Source organism: Corvus cornix, chromosome 4A (genome assembly GCF_000738735.6).
Source record: "Corvus cornix cornix isolate S_Up_H32 chromosome 4A, ASM73873v5, whole genome shotgun sequence".
Lineage (NCBI taxonomy): Eukaryota > Metazoa > Chordata > Aves > Passeriformes > Corvidae > Corvus > Corvus cornix.
This window is the reverse complement of record NC_047058.1, coordinates 8787687-8808142: the sequence shown is the minus strand read 5'-3', so window position 1 is coordinate 8808142 and position 20456 is coordinate 8787687. Positions and strand designations below refer to the sequence as shown.

Below are 20456 nucleotides of genomic sequence, written 5' to 3'. Positions count from 1 at the left end.
TACTGAATTCCATTTTCTGGCTGTGCAGTTGCTATATCTGATATGAGCTTTTTTAATGCAATTTTTTCTTGTATCTCCATTGTTAAAAGTGGAAACATTTAGAGTAATAGGACGTAAGGGAAATGTGTGGTGGCCTTCTGAAAAGAAAATTGCTCAAGTTCAGTAAAATGTAGATATCTTTCTTATTTAGTATGCTGAATTTTAGCAAGGCATTTCCCCAGTATTTAAAAATAACAAAAGAGTAACCAGTTTACTAATTATTTCTGTTGCAGTAGATTTGTCTACTTCTGTTTTACTCTTGGCTTTAAACCTGTGAACAATTATACTAAAATATGCAACAAAACCATAATGAAATAAACATGCATATGACTTAGATAATGGATTCTCAAATGTATTATTTACACAGGTTGTTCATTATGTTGTCTTGTTATATGGAAAAAGGAAAGAGCTAGAAAAATACTTTTGCTTTAATATTTGTTTTTTGCAGTCTAACATGAAATATTTATCATAACAGGCTTCTTGCAAACATTCTGCCTCCAAAAGCCAAATCATATCAGTAAGTATCTGCTTACCTTTTATTACTATTAGAGGGTAAAGTTAGGAGTTGTGGGTCAGCGTTATCCCTCATGCTTTGAAAATCAGATTACTGTGGTGGGGCCTTCCAGTTTTCCTGTGTTTTGCCCTGCAGAAGAGGACAGGCAGCACCAGTGCATGACTGGTGGGCACCAGACCATTCCTGCTTTGGCATCCCTTTGAGATGAAGGGTGGTTTGTTTCCAGAGACACTGGGCTGTGCTTTGTCATCCCTCCCAGTGGAGGATGGCCAAGTTTTGCAGGCAGGCACAATGGGAGTCAAGGAGTAGGGGTGTCCAGTGAACCCAGCGAAGCCTGGGATGGCTTGGATGTCATGGAAGGGGTTCGAGCCAGTGAATGTGGTGCACTGAGGGTAGACTGGGCTTTTTGTGCATGTGCAGATAAGCCTAAGCAGGTCTGACATTTCCCAAAGGCATTTGAGCTCCTGGCTCACATGCTGGTGGCTGGGAGTGCATGTGCAGATTGCTGGGTGCCCAGCCGGGACAGTTTCCCTGGCAGAAAAAGGACTTGCGTGTGGAGAAGATGAATGTATGGTAGCCTGCTCTCCAAAAATGTGCCTGAAAATGGAAAAGGGATGAAGGAATAGAGAGATGCACTAACTTTCTCTGGGACGCTTGGAAAAATTCAGTCAACTCTTATGAGTAGAGGAATACACAATACAAGGACTGGAAACTCAGGTCTCCGATAGCACAAGTTGGAGAATAAAGAACAGAGAGGATTTGGGACTCATCCTTTCCTATGTTCCCCTCTTCCGTTCTTTACATTATGTTAGTTTCTAGGTACCCACCTGTTGGAAGACTTTACATGGCCTGTGTCCCTGGCTTGCATGATGGAGTTACATTATTTTCATGCTGGCAGGGGAGTCAGCATGTACAGACATTGTGTGAATGCTCAGGTTTCTGCCCATATTTGCAAAGCACCTACTTCCTTCGTGAGGCTTTTCAAAGAGTCACAGCAAGCTCCTGGTCAGGCCTTATAATGTCATTTGGCTTCTTACGTCTGCCAAAGTCACAGTTCTCTGACGAGGAATGAAAGAAAATGGCCTTAGCAGTGCTGGGTGATGGTTGGAGCCTGCACGGCACTTGCTGTGTCTATCACACAGATGGGTTTTGAATGTCATAGTGAGCATATGAAATACCTGCTTATGGCTAAGCTTTTGTGGTTGCTGTATCCTGCATTTAGATTATGGAGTTCTAGCAGACCTCTCCCTTTCAAAGTTACTAATATTAAAATGGAGTCATTCTTTATCATGTGGAGATACCCTTCTAGTTCAACTGTCAGGTGTGGCTGGGAGGCTCCAGGCACCTCTGCTGGGATGGAGGCAGTGCTGAGCCGCACCAGGGCTGGACAGGGATTGTAGGTGCCAGTGAAGTTTGGGCTGGAGATGACACTGTGGTCTATAAATTGTGGTTCTTAATGGGGAGCCTGTCTGGTTGAATCCTCTGGTGTTAATGCTGTCTGATCTTCTGGAGGGGTTGCTCCTTTAGATTAGGTGAGCATATACCAGCAGTGGGTTTTTTTTCCTTTCTGGCTTCCTTTATTGCCAGGCAAGTAGCATGAATGTCATCGTACAGTGCCCTGTTGTCTGAGCTGTGAAAAGCCATTGTGTGATGTGAAAAGTCCCCAGAGATTGCATGATGTATTTTGATTTCTCCTTATAGAATTGGGAGCATGATCAGAAAGAGAAATGGGGAAGCTGCTGCCTCTGCATTCTCCCTCACCCTGGGGCAGGGTGATGACTGTGAAGTTCTCTAGGTGTATTCCAGGAGTTGGTTGTGATCTGATAAGCAACATTTGGCTCCTGTCCTGCCTGCCAAAGAGGACATCCATGTTTGTGAAGGACCCTTTATTAGCAAGCAGTGTTTGCAATACAGGAGATGACACAGAGGACTTCACAGTTTAGTTTTTTTGTTATTTCTGCCCATACTGTGTTTGCTTTCGGTGCAGCCATGCATTTCTGCAGATGTGCCGCTGAGGTTTTGCGGTCCCAGCCAGCGTACTTCAGGTAGGTCTGTGGGTGCTGGGTGTGTGCCTGGACCTGGTGGTAAAGCAGCTCTCTTGAGGTATGACAGAAAATAGTTTCTTTTTTTTTTTTTTTTTTTTCCTTGGTGAAAACAAGAGGAAGCTTTAGCAGGTAGGAGGTTGATGCCTTGCCACAAAATCGTGTTCTCACATATCAGTGCAGTGAGGGCAAAACCACTAGCTGGACCCACCCCAGGCTGTGGGCAGCATTTACTGTCCCAGTTAGTGACAAAACCCATGTTCTCATTGGATCATGAGACATGTGAGTATTAAATTACTCTAGTCAGCTTTGTCATCAATGTTAATTGCTGGCTTTTCTAAAATAAATTCTTTTAAAAAGAAAGAGCTGGTAACAGAAGTAAACAAATTTTCAGAGAATTGAGCAGGAATCTTGTTCTATTAAAGCCACTGTGAAAGTGGACAGAAATGGAGTTATGCAAAAGATGTGCGTTTTGATGACTGGTGTGGCTGGATCGGTGAAAGGGAAATGACAAACCAACCTGATTCAGGTCACTGAGCATGTCCACACTTAACAAAATGGAGCTGGAAACAATATTTCTAATTAAACTGGGTTAAGCCATGTGTGCAACCCAGGTCTTTAAAAATGATTATATGAAACCTTGTTTTTATGCAGTCCTTTGCACATGATGTTATTTGTTTGACCTATTCAGAGAGGATGTAAAGTGCTAACAGTGGCATGATGGTGCTTTGTGCTCACCTTGCACTCATTTGATTACAGAGTAAATGGCAAATCAGAATCAGTGCAGGGGAGCCAGTCCCTAAAGGTCACTCAGTGACTAATTTCAGAACCTCTTCTTGTTAGGTATTTGTTTTTCTGTTACTCTGCTGTTACTGAATGTAATAGGTTATTTTCTTTGTGCAAACATGTCAAAAATAGGTATTTTCTGTAGGCCTCTGTGGTGCAAGGAGGAAAGGAGTTTGTCTCCTCTGATTTGCACAAAGCACACAGGAATGGAATCATCTTGGAGATGTCAGATTTGGTTGGAATGAGCTAACTGGTTAAAGCATGATTGGATGCCAGAGCAGTGCAATCCCATACACTCTGTTTTCTTAAAAAAACCTGGGTGAGCTTCTGGCTTTGGTAGTGCAAGTTCCTGCAATCTCATGTGCTCCCCTGAAGCTGAAGGTTCAGAAGGTAGAAGGCAATACAAAGCACTTGGGAGATGGCTTTTCTGGTGTGTTTTCATATGCAATTTGATTTTTTTTTAATGACGCTTCTGTTGTAAATAGAGTCCTAATTATTTAAATTTCTGTTACTTAAATTTGTGCATTGGCAATGCTGTAGAGTTTTAGTTGATCCTGCAGAATTTTCCTCTGGCACGTAATACCATATTTATCCAAAGCAGCAATAAGCTCTTGGTGGTGTATATTGGCATCTGGATGTAGATGATGGAATATGCAAAGGAGCTGCAAAAGGAAGCTTTTTGGAAACTTGTGGATGGTTAAACTTTTAAAGTAAATTTTTAAAGTGAGTACTAGATGTTAAAGCAGAAATGCTTGTTTTTAAAGTTCATATTATAGATGTAAGCCAGCAAGTTGCTGGCATTAGCTGGATGCCTTGTGGAATGTTGAGGTTGTTTTGCTGTTTTGATTTTGTCTTTCTTGACAGCCGCTGTAGATGTGATGTAGCTGGTTGGACAGGCTATTGCTGTTACAAGGTAAAGGAAGCACACAGAGTTCAGAGCTTGGAAAATGGCTTTGAGACTCAATCATGAGAAGGGTTCTGGTGCAGCTTCACTGACATTTGTGGTACCTTGGGCTAGGCCAGGGGATTTCAGTGTTTCAGTTTTGAATATTTCTATATTTGTTTCTGTGCATGCCCTTTTGTCTGTAGTACCTGGGCCCTGTTGTATTTGGTATGTAAGAAGTTCACAGTTTCCCATTGCTGCATGTGAAAGCTTCATGTGACACACCAGCTGACAAATCCTGAGTGAGGGCAATCCCGTCGAATCCCTACGCCTGTGAATGTGAATGTGTGAGTCAGAGTAGTGAGTGTTCTCTGTTTCCATCTGGCCTTTATTTGTAGTTTTATGGTGAGCCTCACTTCCTGTCAGCTGTGAACTTTGGGTGGCAGCCCTGCAGTTGCTTGTCAGAGATGCTTTTACACAAGTGGACACAATGCAGCAGTGGCTTAGGTTTATTGCTTGCCTTACAAGTGCTGGCTCAAACCTGAGAGGATCTGTGCAATTGCACCTTTTCCAACAGAGAAACCATTGAAAATACACTTTGTTTTTTCATTGTAAAGTGAGGTTTGTTTTGTTTGAGAAATTTGACTCTTTATGAGACAAATTCAGATCTAATGAACTCAACAGCAGAAATTCCTTTGGATATAGAATCATTAAGATTGTCTGGTTGACATCAGTGGAGCCAGAAGTGTGTGTGAGAACCTTAGTGTTGGGACAATTCATGATCAGCTGTTGGTGAGAAGTGCTGCAGGGAGCCTCTGGGAGGTGCAGCCAGCAGTGCATGGGAGGAGGGCAGGGGGTCCCCAGCATGTGCTGGGACTCTGGTGTTGTTTCACCCACACACAGTTCACTGTGTAGTTCACTGCTTCATCTTGCCCTGTACAAAATGAACTTGGCTTGTTTAAACAGGGCAAGACAAAGAGATGAGAGTTTGAAAATCCAATAAGGCTGTTCAGTGGTTAATTTCAGGAAACTATTGGTACCTCTTGTGACCTGTTCTTCCAGTGATTCATTGCTGCTTTTTCTTCATGTGTGCTGGTAATTATGCTGAGCTGCATTGCTTAAGGCTCTGCGGTTCTTCAGCTGTAATGTGTGTTTAGCCATTTTCTTGAAGTTATTCTCCAGGGGTATTTCTTTCTTTCTTCCTCTCAAGAGCTCACTGTTCATTTCTCTCCTGCTGTGATTGACTTCAATCTCTACAAGTAATACAGAAATTGAGAAGATACAGCATTGAACAGTAACTGCTTGTAGCTGTTCAGGAACTATTACTGTGCATCTGACCTGTAGTTTGCTTGAGAGAACCTTTGCCAGCCAGGCTTCTGCTGTACAAAGCTGATTAGATCAGTTTAGAAAAAAATAACACCAAGGCTCTTCATTAATTCAGGGGGTTTTTTTGTTTTGAACTTGGAATCGCCTCTCTGTTTTAAATTCATTAGAAAAGCAAGGTATACTTCACTTGTAAGACTAATTAGAAGGGTAGTCTAGTTTCATTTTGGAGACTAACTTAATGTTGAAAGCCCTTCCAAACATTTAAGTAATTTTCCCTTGAGTTTTGTGGACCATCTGGCCAATAGGATTTTGGAAGGAAATGGGAATTGACTACTGCTGTGAGATCAGTGCCATGTAGCTCATCTCTTATAGAAATCATTCAGAAATCTGGAGTATTGTGTTTTTTCACAGACTAATTGTGTTCATTAACTCCCTTTTAATTTTTGGAGAGGATTCACCAGATAGAGCCAAATGAAAGGACACTGAGAGTAGATGCTCTTTTTTCTTCCCTCAGTTAAATGCCCTGCGAAGACTTTGGTGTGTGTGTAAAGAATATGACCTTTCCAAAAGCAAACCTCAGATCTTCTGAACTTGATGGTATTAGTCAGCAGAGTTTTTGATTTCAGGATTCACCTCAGGTGAACAGTCATAGGGAGTGTATTGGCCAAGAAATGCTGAAAGCAAGACTCTGAGACTGTAAGAGAAACCCTGTTAATGCCAGTTTTTAGTACCAGGCTGTCCTATACTGTGTGTGCTGTACACAGGCATCTGCAGAGGTGCATACCTGCATGGTATTGTGATCTGTGTGAGAAAAACACCAGCAGAATTGGAATGGAGAAGGAAATCACCCTTAAGGTTGTTGTAGCTCTGTCATCATTTAGGCTGGAACTTGCAGCTGTGTACCCTGCCTGCCTCAAAGCCTTTTTTAAAAAACCCAACAACACAGTTTTAACCTGTGCAAAGCCTTGTCCATGTTCTGTATTATATGCAAAAGAAAATTCAACTACATTACAGCTGCTGTTCACAAGAATGCTGAAGGATCTTTAAAAATTCAGTGATATAATTGCTAAGAGCTTAATGTGTGCACAAGGTTGTGTTTATGTGGGATAGGAGGCTAATAAAGCTACATTACTTAAAAAGGTAAAAGTTTACTTCTCCTAACATGAGGTTTGTAATTCCTGTGTGCGGCTTATCCTTCATAGCTTTGTAGCGATGGTGAGCCAAAAAACCTTCCTGTGAGGGATTCTTGCTCCAAAAATCTGGCCACCCATCAGCTGACCTCCTGCAGTCCAGCCCTGACTTCCTTGCATCAGGATGGGGCTGGCAGGACGCATTTAGCTGCTTGCGACCTTATCCAGCAGAGATGTGCTATGAACAGGTTTTCTCTAGCACCCTGTATTTCTGTAAATGGATGAATATGAGTCAGGCAGCAAAAATTCACTGGGGTGGAGGGATTTGTATCTCACCCCAGACTTAGCTTCTCAGCAACCCCTGTCCTGCAGAGTGAGAGCTTTCCAAAGGCTGAGACTTTCCTGAAATTGTTTATTTTTCTGGATAAATAGACTTCCGGTGCAGCAGACCTTTGCTGTCATAAATCACCACTGGGCTCCCAAGTGCTCTGTGGGACTGGCTCTGTGCCAGGGGTGTTCCAACCCTCCTGTTCAAAAAAAGAGGAGCCCTGCGGCTTCAAATACCCCATATCTCCACTGCCCTGCATCCCTACTGCCCTGTGCTGTCCTGAACACCTCACCAGCGCAGTGCTCCTAAGCCAGAACTTGCATGGGAAAAGAAAAGCCACCTGTGTTTGCAGAGTCTCTGTGCCCCTGACAGGGTTAGCAAGCCCTGATGGGGGTCCGAAGCTGGAAACTTGAGAGTGTTTCAACAAATGTGAAGGGGTGTGACAAATGCCAAAGACCAGGATGAAAAGCAAGGCTGTTGAAGCTGTTACATGTGCAAATACTGGTATTTAGGCTCAACAAAATCAGTCTTTATGTCCCAATAAGTGGAGTGTGAGGAAAATGGGATAACTGCACAACCTGTTTCTCAGACCTCTCCTCCTATTCACTGTGCTGCTGTCTGAGTTACTTGACCCACATATGGCCCCAAAATGTTGCTTTTCTTTCCTTGTTGGCAGCAATTTCCACTCAGGGGCCTTGCAGTTCCTGCTAAACTCAAGCACCTGAATGACTTTTGAACAGAGGAGAGCTGGAGCTTCAGTGTCTGTCATCCCCTCAGATGCTACTGAAGTATCACCAGATAGAAATTGGACCAAATCAAAGTCAGTGGGAGTTTGGTCCTTCACCAGGAGCAGCTCTGCCTCCAGTAACCCTGTGACCCCCAGCCAGGTTGACGCCGAGTGTGGCAGCTGAAGGTTGTTTCTCCAAGGTGCTCTATGTGCTGCAGCTCTCAATTTCCCACTGACACCCCTAACAGGCCACCCTGGTTTTACGTGTCCTAGGAGAAGTGTTCCTGCTCTTCTTTCTTGCACATTGTTCACATTGTTCAGAAACTTTAAGTAGCAGTTGGAGATCTCAAACATCATGTCTACATGTTAGCTGAGCAAGGGGAAGCCACAGGAATGGGTGCTTCCCTCCAAATGAGCATGGAGCTGCAGAAGATTACATGGGATGTTCTGCTACAGACACCACTTATTTCAAATAAGTAGAGGACAAACCTCTTTGTATTATGGCTAGAATGGTATTTTCAAAAGAGCTTGGTGCTTTGCTTGATCTTGCTGATCACAGTGAGAATGGCCCATTTGGGAGCAGGTTTCAATATCCCAAAAGATCAGTCCCTAGTCCATTCTCATACAAGTATGCAGTAGCCTTGAGTGGTTTGTGTTTTGCATGAGGATGGTAATATGATCAAGTGAACATACTGATATTGCAAAAAATGCAGATATTCAAATATGTGTTTGTGAAAGAGATTGAATTTGTTCCTTTGTTTCATTTTCTTTTCCCACTGCTCTGCAGTCAGACACAGACAGACATTAGGCAAAGCAAACAATCTGTGTTTCCACTCATACAATGGGAGGAAATAGGAACTGAAAGGATAGAAAAAAACCCGGACAGGAAAAACTGCTTCTGGTGCCTCTTGGGTTTTACAGTTCATGAGGGTTGTGGTACAGACATTTGCAGTGGGGATGAAAAACTGTTGTTTTCCTCCAGAGATCAAGGTGATCTGATCTGGTACTGTTGAAAAGACCCTTATCTATCCCTCCCTTCTAGACAATGTGGACGTGGGTAGAATTTTAAGTGACTGGTGGAAGTTATATTTTCTAATCTCTTCTCTTGGCTAATGTGTTGCTATTTTAGTATATAGGAAGTTCTCCTATGCAACTGCCAACTTAGTTATCTTCAGTGGTATTTTGTTTTGTTTCTTTAAACATGTGTAACAAATAGGGGCCCTGAGAGAAATTCCTGATTTTCTTTTTATACGTTTTACCCCTGAAACATCTAAAACTTCATTTGGAAAAATTAATAAAACTAATATTTTCACTTTGAGTGAGTGTAAATATGTTGCCACTCCTGATATGAGGAGGGAGAAAAAATCAATAGGAGGGATAAAATGACCTGTTCTGCACAGAAATAGGATGGTGGTGTTTGCTAGGGATGGAATTTGTTTTTCACTGAATATTCAAGCCATTTTTACTATATAAATTTGATAAACTTAACAAAAATTTTTTTTTTGAATGCAGTGTAACATTTTAGAGTTTTTAAAAAAATTTAAATCCCTTTGTAAGTTGTATATATCCCTAATATTTCTTCATTAATGTAGCAGCCCTTGTCTTAAAGAGCACTGAATGTTATTAACTAACTTTCATTCTTTATATATCTACATGCAGACATATTACGGTTTAGTACTGATATTTTGCAACCCAAATCAAATGTGAAATAACATTTGACTTACTGGCATGGTCTATACCTAAAGTGATAAATTCTGGCTGACTTCTTAGAACACAACTAATCATAGTGGGGTTAAGCATATAGGAGAAAAAAAGACCAATACAACATAAACTTTGAAGAGCATGTGTTGATTATCTACAGTGTGTTACTATTTATGTTGTTCACCAATGACCAGCGGTGACAAGGGTGATATTTTGAAGTGTTTAGGTGATGTGCTTATGTTTCCCTGGCAGGAAACATTTAGGTTTGGCTCTGAAGGCAGTGTTAAGTTGGAGTCTGCCAGGCAGTCCTATTCCAACATGGGGGACTGTGCCTGGTGGTGTCTAATGTTGGATTGTCTGAGAGCAACAAAGGACTTTTGTGTTGCCTTGTGTTGATCTCAGGAGCTGGTGCTGAGTCTGCTGTGTGCTCTTCCACGTGTTAGCACAGTTAATGGCAGCAAAGCTATCCAGAGTGTGTTAAAGGAGCATAGGGAAGAGGAAACACAGTATTTGGCTATACTGCCCAAGTGGTGTTGGATGAAACCTGGGACTGTCTGGAAATTGTGTGGCAGATGTGGGGGTGAAAGGGCAAACGTGTTGCATCCACATCAGCACTGAGGCACTGCAGCTGAATTGTGGTTTTATGGCAGTCCCTGCATCCTGCGCTGCTGGCATGAAAGCAGTCACTTTAAAGGAAAGAAGGGTGTGCTCCAGCTGGGAGATGGAGGTGAGAGCTGGCCTAGAAGTGACCTGGAACAGCTTCCGAAATCTCAGCATCTCCCAGGATGACAAAGAAGAAAAGAAATGCTCTAGGGGAATACAATTCTTTGATTTACAGTCCTGAAATACAACAGACATCCAGAGCTGATGTGACAAAAGTGCTACCAAAGCTTTTTAATATCAATCAATGTAGGCCTTCTGCAGCCTGAGTTGTGTGATTAAAAGGATGAAGCGGTAATCAAAACAATAGCTGTGTTCCCACCTGGCTGGTGTCCCAAGTTCTTTGTGGGGGGTTAGAAAAAAAAAATAAAAAGACTTTATGAAACTAGTATTCATCTGTCCAAGGTGGTTGTGGTTTGGGGGTTTTGCGGGTTTGTTTGTGTTTTTGGGGTTTTTAAACTATCAGAGTTGACGTGGAATACATGTCATAGCCTACAATGAAATGGATTGTTCATGAAATCCAGTGCTAGTATTCAGTGCATGACTGACCCTGAACTTTGCCTTGGGCTGCTATCTAACAAAAACAAGCTGTAAGCTCTTGATTACTTCTTCCTTGGAATATAATCCTGTCCTTTCAAGTTTTGCATTACTGCTATATTTTTAACTGAAGAGCTCCAACCACGACTACAGTGGGTTGTCTCACATGGTTGCAGTTGCTGAATTGAAACGTATGGACTACTCTTGCTGATAGAGCTCACCTAAAAACGGTCTTCTCAGGTGACACAGCCCCAGGTGTGCAAGCCCTGACCACTTGTTTACATCATGAAGACCCTGAGGGATGGCAGGATGTCTGTATGAGCAGCAAAGAGCAGCCTTTTGCTGTAGAACGGTGGCTGTGTCTAAGCTGCAGCATAGGAGCAGCATAGCTGCCGGTTTTCTGGTTTTGGGGTTCTCCTCTCTGCCATGCTGACCCACTGGGGAGCACGCTGCAGCTGCATGGGAGGCTGCTCCTGCCTGTCTGCAGTGTAAACAGGCAGAGCTTGTGTTCCCAGTGGCTCTGGGGCTGGGATTACCAAACATCGCTCGTCCCTCCTAAAGAACTGGGTCTGAGTAGAAAAGTCGTATGCAGGTGGAAAGGGAAACAGAAGGATCGTGACTTTGTTCAGGTCACGTGGAATAGGACATAGGGTTTCCTGGATTCCTATGCAGAGCATTGTTCACTCAGTTCATAATCTCTTAAAGGCTTTTCTTGTATTAGCAGGATGGAAAGGGCGGAGAGGAGAGGGGCAAAACGGTGGATACCAATCCCACAAGGCAGAGCTGGCAAGCTGCCAGTAACTCTAGGGCCGCACAGATTTACCCAAGATGGGCTCAAACTTCAGAGTTCATCAGTGTGTTTTTAACAGGAAATCTGCTTGCTTGAGTTCACTTTCAGTGAGAGCTTGCAGCGACACAGCTGTGCCTTCACCTTGCTCCCAAAGGGTGGGTGGCAGTGAGCTACATCTGTTATCCCATAAGGAATGCTTCTGGTTGAGAAAGATCTCTGGCCTACAAAGGTCCACACCTCCAACAGCCACATCTTGCTTTAAAATGCAAACCTTGAACATCCAGAGAAGGTCCCAAGAGTTAAAGTTGTGGTGTATATCAGCTTTTGGGATTACACAGGTAGGCAGCGCTGTGATGGGTCACCCAGGAGTCCCATACCCTTGTGCTAATGCTGTGAGCTGGTTGTGTCTGTGCCTGATAGCAGAGTGTGTTCGGTATGAAATGGCCCTTCAGGAGGACACAGAGGTGCAAACTGGGAAGTGTCCGGGTCTTCTGGTTTTTGGGAGGTGTCTCTGCACGCAGGCACTTGACAGCATCTCTGAGATCCCTGCTTTTTAGGGGAGAGACAAGTGAGGTGGTGCTTCTGGTTGCAGACAGGACATGGGCAAGAGCAAGGACTTCTGTGTGGTCAAACCCACCAGCTCTGTGCTGCCTTGATGTCCTGCAGCAGGTAGTCCCTGCCCTTCTCATGCACTTTTTCCTGCTGCAGTTACAAGTTACAGCTTCATCAGACAGACCCAGAAACACGTGAACATTAATGAGTGCCTGTTGACAGAAAGGAAGCCTGTGACAGGACTGCTGTGGACTGCCTTGGCGCAGCGTGCAGCACTTAGCTGGACAACTGGCTTCTGCTGTCTGGACTTGCAATTGTCCACTCCAAAACTGTCAAGTCCCAAGTGGGGAGAGAAGCTGATGGAAGCTGTTTCCCACCCCCAGGAAGAGAGATATGTGCAGGATCTAGGAGGGAAGCTGTTAAACCAAGCTCTCTGCATATGACTTGAAACCTTATAATCTCATTGGGACCTTGGGTCTCTTCTTGTAATCACAGCCCAAGCCAGGGACTGTCCAAAATTTTTATTGGAACCTAACAGGACAAGGTGTTCTACGTGACCGAACGCATAATTTTGTAAATACACTTAATTCATGTAAAGCCCCTTTATCAGCTAATAGCTGGCTGCTGATGTTGACACTCTTGTTTGATGCAAACAGAAAAGTACATATCTTGACCCTTAGTAGAGGGTGTGGATAAGTGGTTGCTTTGTCTGAGGTGAAAAGATACATACATGTCCAACAGAAATAACACTGCGCGATCTGCCCTATTCCATGTATCTCTCCCTGCAGAGATACCTGGTTGGAGCTCATCAGAACCAGATCTTTGGCATAAAGCATCTCCCACAAGTCCGGCTGCAATGAGCAGTCTGTAGATTTCAAAAATGTGTGTGCTGGCTCCAGGTTTGCTGAATGTTTCTGTAGGGACTAACTGGCAACTACAGCGGATGTTATGCGGAATTATTTTCTGGAGGAGACCAGGAATTTAGCGGGATTCAGAGCTAATGGGAGAATTTTTTCCAACTGGGTTACCTCATCAAAATGAAGGGTGGACTTCAGTTTTAGAAAGTTGTTGAGCCTCAGAATTGTGTCTAAGCTCTATATGAGCTCGATGGAGTTTGATGTTGTACTCCTGGATAGGAGTATGGGTGTTGCAAATGACTGTTGGGTGTTTTGGCTACTATGTTCGCCAGAGCTGAAACCTGCTGTTATACTGAGCATTTGGGTGAAAGATGAAACCTTTTATTAGGGCAACCAGCCCACAGACCATTCCAGCCTTCTGGCCAGTTTCTGGGGAAATGTGCAGTGGAGGATCTTGAATCACAACAGGCTGAACTCTAATGATCTGGAGAGGATGGGCAGTGGCAGAGTGAACAGAGGGCTGGGAGGGCAATGCCTCTCCTTCTTCTTCCCATTTCAGATTAAATTAATAAGGATGAACTACCGCATGTCTGTCACAAGAAGTGAGTGAATCAGTTGATCTCGTTAGGTTGTGAAACAGTTAAAACAGCCAGTTTGCTCCTAGAAGCTTTAAAGAAAATCAAAACACCACTTTTCTCAAGACAATTCACACATGCTCAACTTGTGGCTTCAGCAGAAGCAGCACTGTGAGAGTTTCCATGAACTCTGGCTAACCTCTGAGATTTATTGATAAACGAAAAAAATAAGGGACCAGCACTGAAACCTTGCCTTGCTAAGGCATTACTCTCTATCTCTTAACAAGAAGCGCAGGGCTGGGTTCAGGATGTTTACTGCTTTTAGAGGTGTTAAGGAAAATTAACTCAAAACAGTTTAAAAGACCAATATTGAGAAATCTGTGACTTTTGTTCTGAACTGCCAGCACAGTCATAGTCTGTGACTTAATGCAAGAGCAAGATTGAGCTGTGCATCTTAGTTAACAGGGACACATTTTTTGAGCAAAGGTGAATCACAACCCACAAAGCAAAAGGACTTGCTGTTTTCTTTCCCATAAGTACTAATAAGTTTCCAAACCTTTTTGAGGGGGATTTAGTATTCACATTTATAGTGGTAAGAGTAAGTGAGAGCAGCAGGTTTTGCATACAGTGGAAATAACTGTGGCAGCAAAATAACCAGTATCTGTTATACAGAGGGACAATTTGACCAGGAGTTATGCTTCAAAACCAGGACTGAATGCCGAGCCTTTCCCTCTTCCTTATTCTGATGAATATTCAAGTGCAGTGTTAGCCTAGTACTGATTGATTTATTTTTTTTCAATGAAGAAGCAGGTTTCCATGCTTCACTACAGTGATGAAAATCAGTGTTAGTTCTTGGTGCCATCCTTTGCAGAATCTATAGCAGTCCAGGGGAGACTCCTCTTTTCCATGGGCTTGTCACCTGGTGTGTGGTGTCCAGAGACATGGAGTTACCATCATGCTTGTCTCCAGACAAACTCTGGGGTGAAGACAGGGTGGCTGTGCTTTGGGGAAGGCCCTCTCACCAAGAAATTTAATATAAATGTAAATGGGAACCTTTGCAGACAATGGCTCCAAGAGAGGAGCTGTGGCTGTGCAGAACAAACTTGCTGACCTGGGTTGCTGACCCAACACCAGCGTCTTTCAGGCTGGCACTGGTCACTGCCCATCCACACTCACCCACCAAGTCATGTGTGGCCTGGGGAGAGTGTGCCCTATTTGTCTTCCTCCTGAGGTCTGTGTGATAAGTAAATTCTATCATTCTACTTCATGAGAAAATGCTTTGCAATCCCAGGTATGCTTCCATGGAAAGAGGACACTTATAAATATGCAAAAAACTCAGCAAGATTTCATTTTTTGTAAAAGAAAACATGACTGTGACATATTGCCTGAGAATGAGGAATCATTTTTCTTTGATGCAAAATTCCTTAGTCTTAGAAATAACATTTGTGTGCACTTTTGTGCAGATAGGACCTGAGTTTTAAAATTACATCAACCCAGATTTTAATTTTGCAGGTGTAAATTTGCACCTGCAAATCATTTTATCTGCAAACTGCAGCATTTCATATTTGATTTCCTGATTTTCAGTGGCTTCCTTAACTGGTGTCAGTTATTTCGATATACAGCTTCACAGGCACTTCTACTTCAGGAATAAAATTGCAGTCTCAAAGCTTCAAACCCATTTCTGAACATTTGATGGACGTGAGTAATTAGGATGTATAGCAAACCCACTGTTCATTCAAATCTTTTGATACTATCTTCCAGTGTGAGGTCAGTGCTGGTTATCATGGTAAAAGACTTCATCTGTGGTATCTCTTGAGCAACTTTGACCGAACCAAAGCAAGAAACTGCAACTGACAGCAAGTTTCATGGTTGTGTTCATGATGCATGTTCTTGTGAATCACATTTTGTCAGTCTCAGTAACAAGTTTGCTCTTTTAATAGATTTATTTCCTGTTACCTCCCTTTACCTCACTGTATTTTCAAAACCAAGCCTATTACCTAGTCTGAAGTTACCAGTTGTCTGTTGTTTAAAAGTGACTATGGGGTGTGGGCATTTCATAATAAACTGTGTTTATGTGTAGGCACCCACACAGTCAAAGTCCTGGTTTAGTTTCTCCCCACCACCACAGATGACATTTTTAAATTCAAAGCTCCTGCATGCTTTTGGTGAAGTAGCTGAGATACAGTTAACTCAGCTGAAGTAAGAATCATAAAAACTAAGCATTTTGAAGTAAAAAGCATTAAAAAAAAAAGGCAAAAACATGCATAAAACTTTAGTTTCGTGGCAGCCACATACAGGTTGCCAGATTGATTGATGTACTGGAACCCAGAGTTTTGTCTTTGCCCTGAGGTGTGCCAGGACATGTCCGGGATCAAGGTGGGGGCAGACCCAACTGCCCAATTCCTTCCAGCTTCCTCAGCATGCCTCAGCCATGGATGGCAGGACAAGAACATGGCTCTTGTTCAGACATTCTGGGACTGTGCTGAGATTTCCTAGAAGAGGAGGCTTGAGGGCTGTCATCACTTGTTGAACAGAAGTTAGTTGGAGACCCATAAGCTTGTGCCATGTTGTGCTGTGAGAAAAGAGGTCTCCCAGCATTGCTGCTTCCTTTGTGCTAAAGGGAAGTTCAACCCTGTAGAGGTAGCTGTTAGAGTACAGTAAGGGTGTGGCTCTGGTAGCACATCACCAAACTTCACCTTGGTAGTTTTGTGTCGCTGGAAGGTTGTTTGGTACATAGAATCATAGAATAGTTTAGGCTGGAAGGGGTCTTTCAAAGGTCACAAAAGACCTTTAAAAGTCCAACCCCCTTGCAAGCAGCAGGGACACCTTCAACTAGAACATTGCCTTGAACGTGATTCAAAGCAATTAGTCAAATGTAGTTGTTACATGCCTAATTTGTTGTATTCATAGTTTGCCTATATGTTTTACTTAGTGTCTTCTATTATTTTAACAGGGTCGCCATGTTAAGACTGGGCAGCTGGCAGCAGTCAAAGTGATGAATGTTACTGAGGTGAGTGCAAAACCAAAAATAAGGTCATTGTTAAGCTGCAAGGAAAAATAAATAATCAGATCATGAGAAGGTGGACAGCTCATGAAAGAAGATCCACTGGTATAAATCATGGTTTCTGAGCACTGGTTTGTGTCTTATGAAGTACTGAGTGATGTTAACCATATTTTTTAAGTGTGGCTGATCAGTGGTGACAAAGCAATAAGGGAGTGTGTTGCCATATATTTTGGTGGTCAATAATATGAAAGACAAGAAGTCAATTCCTGCTTATTTCTAGTTGATTATCTGCTGTCAGAGATAGCAATTAAAAGATTTCCTGTAGCTCTGCACTGCCTTTGCTGTGTTTCATCACATCCTATCGCCTTGCATGCAAGCTGTTCCTCAGAGAAGTGCCCTGACAGCCAGCAAGCAGGAACGTGTTAGAAATGCAAATGCAGTGCTTTTTTATTGTGATTTGACCATTGAGGGAAGGAGACAGTTTAATTGGCACTGTCCCTACTCACATTTGTAAACAGGTGTCAGTGCTGAAACAGGGTGTTGAAAATGTTGCTAATACTGGGTTTTGTGTGCTTTTAAGAGCATAGCCAGTAGTGGAGCAGCTTGCCTCCTTTGACACTACATTAGCCTGAGCCCCAGGAAGGCTGGGGAGACTCCCTGCTTCTTCCTCTTGAGTTTCCTAGAAGTCTCATTTGGTAAGATGCACTTAGACTCACTGAAGATCAGCTCCCTGCTCTGTCACTCTGGCAATGTGGATATGGAGAACAGAAATCCAGCTCCTCTTGCGATATTACGGAAGGGTTATCATCTGAAATTAAAAAAAAACCAGGCCAAATCCTCTGAATCTTCTGGGCCAGGTCTGCCAGTCATCTACATGTGGTGTTTGGGCAAGCACAAGCAAGCCTTGCTTGCCATTTTCATGTGTCTTTTGATTGTCTTGGAAGGCCGCAGACCAAGTTGGTGTCTGTGTTGGTCCTGTCACGTAGAGCAGGTCCAGAACAGTTCTCTCTGTTGATGGTGTGAAAATCCAGCCCGGAGCAGCAAGTGATCTGAATTTGGATGCTACTGTAGTGTACAAAGCACATCTAAGGGCTGTTTTGACCATGGCTGCTGTTCGTACAATAGGTGCGTGTGGTTGAATTGCCAGTTTTGTACTGAGGAGGGTGCTTTTTTTTTAAATGAGTGCTACATTTGATTTCTGCTTTTAGGTCTGTAGGTACATATATCCTCAGGTGCTTTGGCTTTAAAAAATGACAGTCACCAAATGTGAGGCTGCTGGATTTTGGAAGGGAGAGCAGATGGGATTTGGATGATAGATTCCTGAGTTGAGAGCACCTCCCTGCCTTGACAGAGGAGCTGATAGGATGGATCCTGGCACAGACTCAGAAGTTATCCAGAGCTGCTTTGCTGGGTCAGTCAACAGTGTGTGAGGACTGGTTAAAGGTGTCACTTGTGGGCTGTCATGTTAACACCAGTGACAGTCCTTTCCTTGATGAAACAATTGAAGAAAAGACTGCAGGAAGGGAACCTTGGAAAGATTTCTTTCCTTTTGCTATACATAACAGTCTTGTATGCAAGCAACAAACTGTAGCATCCAGTAATGCCTACTTACATGGAAACAAAATTTAAATAGAGGACAACTATGTGGTTCCGCTTCAGGAATCACCTTAGTAGACTTGCAGGATTCTGAGAACAAAACGCAGCTGTTTAGGTCTGATTTGCTGCAGGTGACAGAGCCAGCATCATACTGGGGAACCTGTCCCATTGTTTGAGGGGCAGTGATAGCAGGTCATGCTGTTTTCACATTGAGACCCTTCATGGGAAGGTTTGGGAGTTCTGAGGAGCATGTTAGTGCAGCTGTCCAAAGGGGTTTTCCCTGGTGCTCTTCCCCCAGTAAACCCTGAATAATTCCAGCTCAGCTGTGCTCAAGTGTTCCTGCTTTCTGGCCTTGGCACAGGGTGAGTGCAGGGCTGTTTGCTCTTACTTCCACTTCCCTAATGCAGAGTTGGCTGTATTCGTGCTGCTAAGGCACAGGCTGGCATGTCTGGATGCAGTCACTTCTGTTACTTCTGCCACTTATGTTCACCAAAAGATTCTGGTTCTTTCACCAAATCTACAGGGCTTTTTCCAGTAAGAAGTCATTTCATCAGAAATTGCCTGACCAGCTCCAGCTGTGATTATTCAGATCTGGGGCACTCCGAGAGCTCAGCAAATCTGCCCTTTGCTGTCATGAGCTGCAGCCCCAAGCCGGTTTCTTAAGAGCGGCAGCAGGATGATGTGGTCATTGTGGCATCCTCTGGACATCTGTCAGGAAGTGCTGCTGTGTTGAGTTTCAGAGGGAGCGGGGGGAGCCCTTTGAAATGGTTAAAGGGGAGCTGATGGCAACGTGCGCTCATGTGCCTCTCCATGCAGGCTCTGCTTCCTGTTTTTTGACAGAGCCATTCTTGCTGCTTGTCTCTTCAGCTAGCGGTGCAGGTGATCAAAGAGCTCTTCTCCAGCACATCATTCTCCATCTATCTTTGCTTTCATTCTTTCTAGAGAGCAGGATAACGTTTAAATGTGAGACTTGTTGTTAGACCTGCCCCAGTACTGAGGGGTCTCTTGGTGCAGTATTTATCAGCTGATGATCTGATCTCGTTTCCATTTGCGGTCAGAGGCATGTGTTTTCTAGTTCTAATGCCATTGCAGATAGGCCCACATCTTCAAAAACAGCCTTTGATCATGAGCCTGTCACCTCTGTGCACACAGCCATCTGCACAAAGGAACGCGTTGGTTTGTGAAAGCGAACAGCTTTTTGCACCTGCACATCTGCGAGCCTGTTTCCTTTCCTTGAGCAACATTATTTATGAGCAGGTTTGTAGACCCCTGAGACATGGGGCTGATGGTAATGCTGGCAAGAGGGGTGGTGGAAAGTGGAAATTCTGAGTGTGGGCATGCACTGAGAAGCTGAGGGTGCTTTTATCCCCAGTCACCCTGCTTGAAGGATATACATAGCACTGAGGCTTAGCAAGTCTGGGTTCAGTTCCTGGGTGGGCCTCAGACATGACGCATGGGGCACAATCACTCACATTTACCCTTCTGCCTTGGTTTTTCCATGGCATAGAGTATTTTTCCCAAAACTCACTGAGGCACTGGGAAGCCAGAGTGCATTTGTCTGTGAAATGCCCCACTGTCTGCTCCAAGTAGTGTCTCCCCAGGGCACTCCACCTGTACTGGGCAGTGTTACCTGGGCCCTATAGGCCAGGATGGGCAGGGGAAGGAGGAGCAGGTGCAGGCCTTCAGGGTAAATAAAGACACAAGAGAAAGCAGGAATTGCATCTTCCTGGTTCTGGGAAAGCAGCATTACACATGTGCAGCTACTCTTGCTCTTGCCAGTGGATGTGGAAGAGCCTGCAGGGTATCCCGGTTGTGTTCATGAATAGCCACGTGCTTGGTTTTGTTTTAAAAACATGGAGGTCAGATTGCAGAGGAATAGGAAGTACTTGGATAAGAGCCAGTATGGTTCCAACATCCAGAAAATTAATTGGGTAAAGGAAGAGGAGCTGAAAAAGGCAGCAGCTATGAAGAAGTGTTTGAGATCTGCCAGCTCCCTGAGGGGAATTGTGAAAGCTACAGGCTGGTGCTGAGGTCACAGCAGGGAGCTGGGCTCCACCAGCACAAATTTGATGCAGATGGGCAGAATTAAAAAACCAAACCCTTAACATCTGTAAATATTTTAATTTGGAGAAGGTCTTTACCGAAGATGAATGTTGCCCCTCCGCATGTTTGCAGAAGGAGTGGGCAGAATGCAGGAGGGACAGCAGAGGAAGAAAGGAGTCCTCTCTGTTCGTTCCTTTTTCTGCCCTTCTTCCCTAAAGATCCAGAAACTTGTGTAGATGACAGAACCCTTGTGGTCAAGTCCAGGATGACAGTTCCCAGGTCCTTATTCTCTGCCTCATCCTTACCTGCTTGTGTCCACCCTTTCACATGCACTGTCTGGAGTCCCGAAAGGAGTAGAGCCTTTTA

At 43.8% G+C, this 20456-nt stretch overlaps 1 protein-coding gene across 6 annotated transcripts in view; it reads left to right on the top strand.

Moving 5' to 3' along the window:
* The window catches only part of NRK (Nik related kinase), a 91302-nt gene that overhangs the window by 13955 nt on the left and 56891 nt on the right, over positions 1-20456 (top strand). For 4 of the 6 annotated variants that reach the window (XR_005604659.1, XM_039571774.1, XM_039571775.1 and 1 more), the window contains exons 3-4: positions 515-556; positions 16401-16457. Coding sequence is in view for 5 of the 6 variants with exons in the window: in XM_039571774.1 (XP_039427708.1) it covers positions 515-556; positions 16401-16457 (99 nt within the window). In the remaining variant the exon portion in view is untranslated. The remainder of the gene's footprint in view (positions 1-514; positions 557-16400; positions 16458-20456) is intronic. The other 2 variants (XM_010407645.4, XM_039571776.1) reach the window with 1 other exon arrangement.